We start from the raw sequence: 12,465 nt of genomic DNA, 5'->3' as shown, positions 1-12,465 counted from the left end.
CTTCAAAAGAACCCTGAAAAGGAAAAAAAAGAGTTATCCAAGATAGAAATGGAGCTGTTTTCAAAGATGCAAGCAGGGGAGTAGCTGTTGGCGCCATCTTGACTTTGCTCTGCCTCCAGTTCTGAGATCTGGAAGTATGTTTGCACATGTACTGATTCTGATCATAGTTCTCTACCATGTGCTTGTTTCTTAATCCCTCACATTGTCTGTTGGTCATTCTGAGTTCGCTTTGTCTAGATGGTATCATTCTTCTCGCAGCTACCATCGGAAGGAGCCGCAGAAGACTGAAGTCCCATACTACCAGGTTGAAGGGTAGCTTCTTCCTCTCAACCATTTGATTCTTTAATCACTGACACAACCCTAATCAGTAAAGCTCAACAATACCATGACCACTTTGATCTAAAATGGGCTTTTAATTTGCATTTCAGTGAAAAACTTACCTCTTTGTGTTCTTTCTCATTAAAATTATATATAATTTATGTTTTTCTTGTGAATGCTGCTTATATGATGCTATGTGTCTGTGATGCTCCTGCAAGTAAGTTTTTTGTAAATTGCATCTGTGCACATATGTACTTGTGCATTTGACAATAAACTTGATTTTCATTTTAAACGGACAGGGAAAAATTCTAACCATTGAGAGACGGCTAAGACGTAAGGTATTTTTTGGCTGTTTTTTTGCTTGTTCCATCATCTTTCTGGTGAATGTTACCAGAATGTAGCATACTTGACAATATTTCCAAATTAGAGTACTGCATCTGAACCATTGCTGACACTTCATGAAATTGTCCTCCTTGTAAACTGCAGAACAGTTGCAGGAGTTCTAAAGGGATCTTATTCTTGTCCTTCAGTCTTGTGCATCAACTAATGTTGCATGGAGAATGATTGTATTTGCAGGCACGTTGAGGCAATGCTGGTGATGTGACAGTGACAAATATCATGCATCTCATTTCTAGGGATCGACGTGGAGGTGGCCCGGAAGGAGGAGGAGCAACAGATGATCCAGGATGCCAGGCAGTGGCTAAATCGAGGGAGGGTGGAAGATACTCGGCACCCAAAAACTGGAGCAAGTGCCCTTCATGTTGCTGCAGCCAAAGGCTACTTGGAGGTCACAAAGTGAGTAGACAGTCACCAAGGGGTTTAGTGGAATGAGTCAAAATCTTATGGTTTTAACAAAAAGAAAGTTATTGTGGGTTAGTTATTACTCTTCAAACTTTTAAAGGCAAATTTGTGCTAAGGAATGCAGAAAATGTGATTAATGTTAATCTAATTGTGTTTTGTCTACAAGGAGGTTGCTGCTTCCTGCTGTAGGAACAAGATTTATTTAGACAATAGACAATAGGTGCAGAAGTAGACCATTCGGCCCTTCGAGCCTGCACCGCCATTCTGAGATCATGGCTGATCATCTACTATCAATACCTGCTTCCTGCCTTGTCCCCATATCCCTTGATTCCCCTATCCATAAGATACCTATCTAGCTCCATCTTGAAAGCATCCAGAGAATTGGCCTCCATTGCCTTCCGAGGCAGTGCATTCCAGACCCCCACAACTCTCTGGGAGAAGAAGTTTTTCCTTAACTCTGTCCTAAATGACCTACCCCTTATTCTCAAACCATGCCCTCTGGTACTGGACTCTCCCAGCATCTGGAACATATTTCCTGCCTCTATCTTGTCCAATCCCTTAATAATCTTATATGTTGCAATCAGATCCCCTCTCAATCTCCTTAATTCCAGCGTGTACAAGCGCAGTCTCTCTAACCTCTCTGCGTAGGACAGTGCGGACATCCCAGGAATTAACCTCGTAAATCTACGCTGCACTTCCTCTATAGCCAGGATGTCCTTCCTTAACCTTGGAGACCAAAACTGTACACAATACTCCAGGTGTGGTCTCACCAGGGCCCTGTACAAATGCAAAAGGATTTCCTTGCTCTTGTACTCAATTCCCTTTGTAATAAAGGCCAACATTCCATTAGCCTTCTTCACTGCCTGCTGCACTTGCTCATTCACCTTCAGTGACTGATGAACAAGTACTCCTAGATCTCTTTGTATTTCTCCCTTACCTAACTCTACACTGTTCAGATAATAATCTGCCTTCCTGTTTTTACTCCCAAAGTGGATAACCTCACACTTATTCACATTAAACGTCATCTGCCAAGTATCTGCCCACCCACTCAACCTATCTAAATCACCCTGAATTCTCCTAACATCCTCATCACATGTCACACTGCCACCCAGCTTAGTATTGTTATTCTCAATGCCTTCATCTAGATCGTTGATGTAAATCGTAAATAGCTGTGGTCCCAATAACGAGCCCTGTGGCACCCCACTAGTCACCACCTGCCATTCTGAGAAACACCCATTCACAGTTACCCTTTGCTTTCTATCTGCCAACCAGTTTTCTATCCATGTCAATATCTTTCCCCCAATGCCATGAGCTCTGATTTTACCCACCAATCTCCTATGTGGGACCTTATCAAATGCCTTCTGAAAATAGAGGTACACTACATCCACTGGATCTCTCTTGTCTAACTTCCTGGTTACATCCTCGAAAAACTCCAATAGATTAATCAAGCATGATTTGCCCTTGGTAAATCGATGCTGGCTCGGCCCAATCCTATCACTGCTATCCAGATATGCCACTATTTCATCTTTAATAATGGACTCTAGCATCTTCCCCACTACTGATCTTAGGCTGACAGGACGATTGTTTTCTCCCTCCGTCCTTTCTTAAAAAGTGGGATAATATTAGCCATTCTCCAATCCTCAGGAACTGATCCTGAATCTAAGGAACATTGGAAAATGATTACCAATGCATCCACAATTTCCAGAGCCACCTCCTTTAGTACCCTAGGATGCGGACCATCTGGACCTGGGGATTTGTTAGCCTTCAGTCCCATCAGTCTACTCATCACCATTTCCTTCCTAATGTCAATCTGTTTCATTTCCTCTGTTACCCTATGTCCTTGGCCCATCCATACATCTGGGAGATTGCTTGTGTCTTCCTTAGTGAAGACAGATCTAAAGTACTTATTAAATTCTTCTGCCATTTCTCTGTTTCCCATAACAATTTCACCCAATTCATTCTTCAAGGGCCCAACATTGTTCTTAACTATCTTCTTTCTCTTCACATACCTAAAAAAGCTTTTGCTATCCTCCTTTATATTCCTGGCTAGCTTGCGTTCGTACCTCATTTTTTCTCCCCGTATTGCCTTTTTAGTTAAGTTCTGTTGTTCCTTAAAAATTTCCCGATCATCTGTCTTCCCACTCACCTTAGCTCTGTCATACTTTTTTTTTAATGCTATGCAATCTCTGACTTCCTTTGTCAACCACTGTGGCCCCTTTCTCCCCATTGAATCCTTCCTTCTCTGGGGGATGAACTGATTTTGCACCTTGTGCATTATTCCCAAGAATACCTGCCATTGCTGTTCCACTGTCTTTTCTGTTAGGATATCCGTCCATTTAATTTTGGCCAGACTTTGACTTGTTGTAAGAGTGAGAACAATGTGAAGATGGAGATATCAGGAGGGGTTTGGGATAGAGGCAGGGAGGTTATTCACTTCAAAATGCCAAGAGGTTTACAAAATAAAATAATAGTCTGATGAAAAGACAAGCTAAATATACCTTTTGATGTCATTATCATTTAATATTCTTGTCTGGTCATCACCGTGTTGCTATTTGTGGACATTTGATGGGCACAAGTTGGCACATTTCTTACATTTCAACAGTTATTCTATTTGAAGTATTTTACTAATTGTAAACTGCTTTGAGTATTTGCAAGCAAGAAACCAGTGCAAATCTTTCTCCAGCTTCTGCTGATGATGCATAGCAACTCACAGATGGCCAGTTTTGAGCAGCTAGATCTAATGCATGCCATTGCCATGCAGGGTAATGGGAAGAGTCTTGTATGTGAAGATGCAGCTTCATTTCCAGAAAAATATGTCTCATTCATCTTACCAATATGGTTGTGGATAGGTGCCTATGAAATAAGTTGACTGACGAAGATAAGGCCTCAGTTTTTTTTTCCAGAGACACTTCTGATACTGAAGTTGAATCTCCACCTGACTATCTCAGAGAACATTCTGTGTCCCTGCCTCTGTTAATGTATCTTTTCAAATAATCATGTAAAGTTGCATTTTAGATGTAAAGTTCCCTAAAATGTTTCAAAGTATCGCAATTCTTGCCATTCTCTACTGGTTACTTCTCCACATATTGGCAGAGTACTATGACCTTACTTTTTCTTGTCTAAGTATACTTGAGGATTATTAATTGAACGAAAACTGTGGTCTTTGTGATGTCAGTACTTGTTGTGCTGTCCTTTTCTACAAGAAGTCTTTGTGTTGCAGGTTGTTAATCCAGGCTGGCTTTGATGTAAACAGTCGAGACAATGATGGTTGGACTCCATTACATGCAGCTTCACACTGGGGCAAAGAAGAGGTCTGCAGGTTGTTGGTGGAGAACTTGTGTGACATGCAGGCTGTCAATAAAGTGGTGAGTCCTACTAGCATTAAGAGCTCCAACACAAATACTGCTAATTTCTCCATGGCTGGACTCCCAGTGTTGAAGTAATGGCTTTTCAAAGCTAAGTGCATTGTGTAAGTGTACCAGGATATAGTGTCAAGACTTACTCCACAATGCTCTCGGGTTATTCTAGCGTATGCTAAGGCAACAGCTAAACTGCTGTGGGTACCCTGGTTTCCTGGAAAAGTGAGTAAAAAGAAAGACACAAGTCTGGTTCCTAGTCCTGACCATCACTTATTTAGTCTTGAAAAGGCATTGTTTGTGTCTGTACAGATCTTTGCTCTGTAGGATTGGGTACTTCACCCTACAAGGGACCTGTCTTCCTGACTATATCAGGATTAATATTAATCCATTTCTATCTCTGGGCTACTAAAATCCTTCATGCTGCCATTGTAAAATTAAGACCATGTGTGATACATAATTTGTATATCACTGTTTCATTAAAAATGCACAGATTACCAGTTTGTATTATCAGGCCAAAGGTTGCAAGGGAGAAATATCATAGTTCTGTATCCTCCTTTGCTTAGTTTAAAATATTTTGTGCTCTAAGTTGCCAGAGATACAGCAACTGTGAAAAGAGGGTAAAGGAGCATCTGCTACCATTAATTAATCTTATTGCCTACTGAGATATGATGGAGATAGTAACAAAGGAAAAATAGAGAAGAACACTGAGCTAGAGTCAAATAAGGCATAGGAAGAGAAAGACTGGAGCAAAGACAGGAAAGGAATGTAAAAAGTAGAAAAATGTTTAATAAAGATTGTTTAAAATGTCTAAGAAGAACTTTCAATATGCTCGAACGAAACTTGAACAATGCTAATTTGTGACTATAGCAATAACTGATATTGTATTAACAATTATAATGTGTATAAATGATAACCAACCTATTACAGTAGGTTTAATGGCCAAATAATTTGCAAATCCAGCAAATACCTAGAAGTGCCGGTAAGGATGAGGTCCTCGGCATTGTGGAAGCTGTGGACCCTTCTAATTGACCCAGAAGCTTTGAAACTGCATCTCACAGCTTATCTCTTACCCTCTGAATTTGATTTGCTCTTTAATAGTGCAGTGTTGATACAAGATTTGCAGGTTAAGTGTTGTGCTTTATCCTTACAACAGTAGAATGCTGCATTTTATCACACTGCTTCATAATGTAATATTGTGATGCGTAAGCACACCAACATTTTTCATAAACAATTTAAAAAAATTCCAATCCACTTGTAAAGTTGAAAGTGATAACAGTGGTAGTAGGAGTTGAGAGATTTTTTTTTGAGAGAATTTGTAGGCAGGCAGTGATTAACAAATGTGAGCAGATTAGAATAGGCAGCTAATAATCAGTCAGCTGACTTCTTTAAAAGGGACTGAGATTTTTTTGCTGGAAATGGCAACTGCTACACCAATATTCATAAAATGGTTTAATTTTTTGCGGGAGGAGTTAGAAAAGGAACATTTCTTTGTTTTAGTGTTTGTTCGCTGGTTATGTGCATCAGTAAGATGGATCTGAATAACAGTACCAATTGTTTGGTGCTATTGGAATGAATGACAAAAAATATCAAAATCTGTGGAGCTGCTTGGTTCCTAGTAGGAGCTGTCTGTTTTTTTTTAAATCAAGTTTTGGGAGATTAGCAAAATGTACCCTGCTCATTAAAGTCTTAAATCACTGGGTATTGGTGGGGGTGGTAGAGAGGAAAAGAAAACCAATTTAATGAAATGGATCTATCATACACTGATGTATTGAAATGACATTGGATGGAATGGTGCTGAAAGACTCAATGCTTTTTACTGATGCTTTGTATTTGTGATGCAGTGTGCTGTATCTCACAGTCAGGTACCGCATTATACTATCTGTCTTTTGAAGTCTTCTGTATTACTGTACACTATACTGTAGCTACTCTGCTTTCCACCTTATATAGGCTCAACAAAATAGTCAATTAATACTTTTTAGAGAAGGGCAATGTGATGAGATGTGGCTGCTTTAACTCATTGTACTTGGGGAGATTTGTACCTTTCTACTTTCAATTTGTAAGCACTCTCATTCCACATTGCAGTGCATTGCTGAATATGCATAGTACAGTACTGCTCTGTATTGTTACCTCTCTGTGTACTCTATTGTATAAAGTTGTGTGCAGTCTATTATATAAAATTGATCTACTTTCCAGCATTGTTTTTATGGCTCCATATTAGCTATGTAACTTTTATTGCAATTTTTCTCTGTAAAGCTACTTCACGGTATCACTCTATTCCTCTGTATTCTTTTCAATGCTATTGAAGGTAATTTCATCCAAATACGAGGGGTGATTGATAAGTTCATAGCCTAAGGTAGAAGGAGTCAATTTTAGAAAATCTAGCACATTTATTTTTCAACATAGACCCCTCCTACATTTACGCACTCAGTCCAGCGGTCATGGAGTATACGGATCTTGGACCTCCAGAAAGTGTCCACAGCAGGGATAATTGATAAGTTCGTGGTAAGGTTGTGGAGGTGGAACTGGACTCTCTGACGGTGATGTCTGAAAAGAGGGTGCTATCCAAGTTGCATGCCATCTTGGACAATGACTCCCATCCACTCCATAATGTACTGGTTAGGCACAGGAGTACATTTAGCCAGAGACTCATTCCACTGAGATGTAACACTGAGCGTCATAGGAAGTCGTTCCTGCCTGTGGCCATCAAACTTTATAACTCCTCCCTTGGAGTGTCAGACACCCTGAGCCAATAGGCTGGTCCTGGACTTATTTCCACTTGGCATGATTAACATTATTATTTAATTATTTATGGTTTTATATTGCTATATTTCTACACTATTCTTGGTTGGCACAGCTGTAACAAAACCCAATTTCCCTCGGGATCAATAAAGTATGTCTGTCTGTCTGTCTGAAGGAGATGAGTTATACAGCTCTCGTTACATGCATATGCAGTTCAACTCTTCGGGTGATTATGCAGAAAGTTTGAAGTTAATAACTCATCGGGGTGATTGATAAGTTTGTGGCCTAAGGTAGAAGGAGATGAGTTATTAACTTTAAACTTTCTGCATAATCACTCAAAGAGCTTACCTGCATGTGCATGTAACGAGAGCTGTATAACTCATCTCCTTCTATCTTAGGCCACAAACTTATCAATCGCCCATCTGTGGATTCTTTCTTGAGGTCCAAGATCCGTATGCTTCACAATCACTGGACTAAGTGTGTAAATGTAGGAGGGGACTATGTTGAAAAATAAATGTGCTAGGTTTTCTAAAATTGATTCCTTCTACCTTAAGCCACGAACTTATCAATCACCCCTCGTAGAGAGCAATGCATACACTGAGCAACATACATTATATGTTCAATATTATTCAAATTACTAAGGATGTCACTGTTTTTTTACACGAGGCAATGTTATTTCATGCTGCCTGCATTGATTATTGTTGCTCTATATTCCACTGTCTTTGCCATATTTTCTGCAGCCTAACTTATTGTAGTAGATTTTGGTTAATTGGCCCATTCGTTGATTGAGGCAACTGCTTATTAAAAACAACTCTAAAAGAACGAAAAACAAATTGGAAAATAGCCGGGTTTCCCTTAGTTTATTGGGAACACCATGCCACTTAATTGGAACAGGAGACGTTCAATGATGTACACTTGTGTCTGTTGAACATTATAACATGCTTAAGAGTGAACAGTTCTATCAGTTGCGTGTGTTTGTCTTATGTTATCCATTTGAGCAGGCAGGTGTTGATTCAGAAAGCAGTGATTTTTGATAATTTTGTTGTTTTTAAATTTGACCTTTTTTTTTGAGTCTCTTGCCAAGATGCCATGAAAAGATATGACACTAGCAGAAAAAATTATCTTGCTGGGCCAAATTAAAAGCCATCTGCCTAACGTCACTCATCGGCAGCTGGCAAAGATAATTGTAGTGCCAAAATGTACAATTGCATTCTTGATGCATCAGCAAGATAAACTGCGGGAAGAATGGGAATGACGTGAGGGAGAACAGTGAACATCACAACAACAGAAGTTTGAAGGTAAGCATCCAGATGTTGAAGAAGCCCTCAGTCAGTGATTTTCCATTGTAACTGGATGAGGTGTGCATATCAGTTGACAATAGTTTAAAAAGGAGAAGTCCGAGGAGCTAGATAAGAAACTGGGTCACGAAGATTTTAAAGCAACAGATGGAAATGTTGGTCCCACATTAAATTCAAAAAAGCACATGACAAGAAAGACAAGGCTGATGCTGTAAGTACAGAAACTTGGAATCTACAGAACTCGATTTGCTTCAAAAATTTTGTGCAGATGATGTCTACGTTGTCGATGATACAGGCCTTTTTTGTCGTGTCATGCTGAATGGTTCCCTTTGCTACAAATAGTCAACGTAATCAGATTCAAAGAAAGCATTGGATTGCATAACTGTTGTGTTAGCAATTGTTAAATAGAAATTGTTGGTTATTGAGAAAAGTGTTAAACCTCGATGCTTTAAGAGGCTAACAATAGATAGTTTACCAATTGAGTTCAATGCTAATAAGAATATATGGATGACTTCTGAATTTTTTAAGGAATAGCTGATGAGTTGGGATACGGAGCTATGGTAGATATCAAGCGGAATTCTTCTGCTTTTTGACAATTATGCAGCACACCCTGATGTAGAATGTTTGACAGACATCCGGCTGGAATTTCTGTCTGTCAATACAACATCCTTGGTGCAGCTAATGGATATGGGAATCATAAAAAAAAAATAAAGACACTCTCTCGCAGGAAGTTGGTGAACCACATTCTTGAAGCAATTGAAGAAAATCTTCTGACGTCATCTTTATCAACCAAGGAAGTGAGCGCAGGGGTTAACCTTTTATAGACAGTACAGTTTGTTAATGATGAAAAATAAGCAGCAAGACAATTCAGAACAGTTTTTGCTCACTGCAGTTTCAAGCATTCAGGCTTAGAGGTGCCCAAAACGGCTAGGAGTGAAAATGAAGTTACTTCGCTACTTCAGCAAGTTAGGAATATGAAGAATTTGAAGGTATTGACAATCATCTTAAATGTTACAATGAAAATGAAGATACGGGGGATGTAATCGTCGAAAGCATTGTAAGGCGGGTAATATGAAGACGAGGAAAGTGATGAGAAAGACACAACTGAACCTGAGCGAGTGATGACACAAGATGCCAGAAAATTTATTGTTGGGTTACAACACCGTTTCATGCCAGAATGCAATAAAGGCGGTCCATTATCTGCACTAGATGTCTGTGTTGATTTTGTTCATTTACAGTCAATCAAATGAATATACCAGCGTGCATTCGAATTCCTCCATCAATAACCATTACACAGTTTTACAGTACTGTAGTAGTATTAGTGGTCTAATTTGTTCTGTATTTCATTTAAATACATAGTTTGTTACAGTTAAATGGTAGATTTTCTTTTTATACCTTTTCAATTATTTCCATGAAACTTAAGATAATTGGGCCAGCCACTTAATTGGGCCAAAATGTACAGGTCCCAATGTGTCCCAGTTAACCAGAATCCACTGTATTCTATTTGTATCATGTTTATACTTTACACAGTATTGCTCACTTTTGCATTGAATAATCCCACTTTAGGAAATTAAAATTAAAGTTTACAAAAATAATCCTCAATGCATGTGAATTACACTAATTTATTGTTCAGATTAATCTTTCATGATGAACTTGGATAGTCAGTTTCTGCTTCACGCCATTGTTTGATGGTGCAAAATCTCAAATGCCCCACTGGTTAGAGTTGCTTGACTATCCTGTACTTTGTGGAAATGCGGTTTGTTTCTTTTGGGTGAATTAGTTGTAGGGAGTTGGTAATTCTGCACTGGTGGTGTCAGAATCCATTCTATCTCATGTCTGTCATAAGAAACACTGGATACGTAGAACTGTTGCTGCATGGGATGCTGTCTTCATCATGGGCTGGTTTATAATATATGTTAATACGATTTTGCTTTGGTGCAGTTTAAAGTAGTAATAAGCAATATTTACACAACTGAATCTGATGTACAAGCTGTAACAATACCACAAGGTTTTGTGCTTAACCCCTGATCTACTCGCTTTATACTTATGACTGTGAGTCTAAGTACAGCTCTAATGCCATATTCTACTTGATTGATGACACCACTGTTGAAGGCTGAATCAAAGGCAATAATAAATCAGCAGAGAAGGAGGGAGATTGAAAATCTGGCTGAGTGGTGCCACCACAACGACAACCTCTTACTCAATGTCAGCAAGACCAAAGAGCTGATTATTGACTTCAGGAGGATGAAACCAGAGGTCCATGAGCCAGTCCTCATCGGGGATCTGAGTTGGAGAGGGTCAGCAACTTTAAATTCCTTGGTGTTATCATTTCAGAGTACCTGTCCTGGGTCCAGCATGCAAGTGCACAGCAGTGCCTCTATTTCCTTAGAAGTTTGTGAAGAACCTGCTTGACATCTAAAACTTCGGCAAGCTTCTGTAGATGTGTGGTGGAGAGTATATTAACTGGTTACATCAGGGCCTGGTGTAGAAACGCTAATGCCCTTGAACGGAAAATACTACAAAAAGTAGCAGATACGGCCCAGTCCATCACAGGTAAAGCCCTCCCCACCATTGAGCACATCTACACAGAGCACTATCACAGGAAATCAGCATCGATTTCCAAGGACGCCCCCATCATCCTACTACTGCCATCAGAAAGAAGATACAGGTGCCACAGAACTCGCACCACCAGGTTCAGGAGCAGTTAACCTCAACCAGAACTAGAACCTCAACTTGAACTAGAGGATATAGCTTCACTCACTCCATCACTGAAGTATTCCCACTGAAATGGACTCACTTTCAAGGACCCTTCATCTCATATTTTGTTATTTGTTTTGTATTTGCACAGTTTGTTGTCTTTTGCAAGTTGGTTGAACACCCAAGTTCATTATTATTTTATGATGCATGATTGAGTAATCTCACAAGAAAATGAATCTCAGCATTGTATATGGTGACATATATGTACTCTGATAATAAGTTTAGTTTGAACTTTGGATTAGTGATGTGGTGGTTAAAGGAAAAATGTAGTCAAAGCAGAAGCCTTGAATGCAGTTTAGATAATTGCCAAGTGGATGTTTTACTTTTGCAGTGCTTTGTGATTTATGCGCCGATAAGATTGTTTTCTCTAAGTTAGTTGGAGTTTTGTTACAGAAAAGGTGGTTGTTCAATTGTTCTCTATGGGCAGTTTGCAACTTTGGTTTAGTGTTTCTGGAATGAGTGTTAAGTGGGCAGAATTGATTGCTTGCGGTCAGGAACATTGATCATTGACCAGGTTTTTCCTGAATCGTAGGGTCAAACTGCATTGGATGTTGCAGACGAAAACCTCTTGGATCTGCTGGAGGAGCTACAGAAGAAACAGACAATTGTAAGTAGGCACGGAGACTTTGAACACTCAGACCCAGCACACTCAAACTTCCACTTGGCCATACTGAAAGAAGCTTAATAAAACCAATCACTAATCCCTTCCCTTGAACCGTCCCTTGCTGTAGTGCAATGAACTGTATGTGGTGGATGAGATGGAGGCCTCCTTTGTCATGTTATTGAATTGTACATTGGTCTATCTTCATGCAGTTGACCATTTATGATTTTTTTTTCCCCTTCCTCTTTTTGCTGAAAGCAGTTGAGGATTGAGAAAGAGAAGCAAACCAAGATGGAGGCCTCACTTATTGAACTGTCAAATGCCTCACAGCAACCAGCATCGAGGAGCAGAAGGTTAGTTCTGATATCATCCTGCGGCATGTACAGTCACTGTTTGATGACTGGTGATGCCAACTGCATTTCCCACCCTAACACCACTGAATTAGTTCTTAACTGTGAGCACCACTTCACACTTGAGAGATTGACTAATACTGAAACAAACACCAAGGAGTTGCTTTATCCCCTTCTTTTCCCACTGAAAGTAAAAGCATTAATGCAATTGAAAATGGATTTTACAAACATTTAAAAAAATC

The 12,465-nt window shown here is 39.5% G+C and overlaps 1 protein-coding gene across 6 annotated transcripts in view; it reads left to right on the top strand.

Moving 5' to 3' along the window:
• LOC140729474 (protein phosphatase 1 regulatory subunit 12A-like) overlaps positions 1-12,465 on the top strand; it is a 183,198-nt gene that overhangs the window by 71,852 nt on the left and 98,881 nt on the right. For all 6 annotated transcript variants that reach the window (XR_012099334.1, XM_073049250.1, XM_073049249.1 and 3 more), the window contains exons 4-7: positions 954-1,113; positions 4,340-4,484; positions 11,805-11,879; positions 12,135-12,226. Coding sequence is in view for 5 of the 6 variants with exons in the window: in XM_073049250.1 (XP_072905351.1) it covers positions 954-1,113; positions 4,340-4,484; positions 11,805-11,879; positions 12,135-12,226 (472 nt within the window). In the remaining variant the exon portion in view is untranslated. The remainder of the gene's footprint in view (positions 1-953; positions 1,114-4,339; positions 4,485-11,804; positions 11,880-12,134; positions 12,227-12,465) is intronic.

Source organism: Hemitrygon akajei, chromosome 6 (genome assembly GCF_048418815.1).
Source record: "Hemitrygon akajei chromosome 6, sHemAka1.3, whole genome shotgun sequence".
NCBI lineage: Eukaryota > Metazoa > Chordata > Chondrichthyes > Myliobatiformes > Dasyatidae > Hemitrygon > Hemitrygon akajei.
The sequence above is the reverse complement of the archived record's forward strand: the minus strand, read 5'-3'. Positions and strand labels throughout refer to the sequence as shown.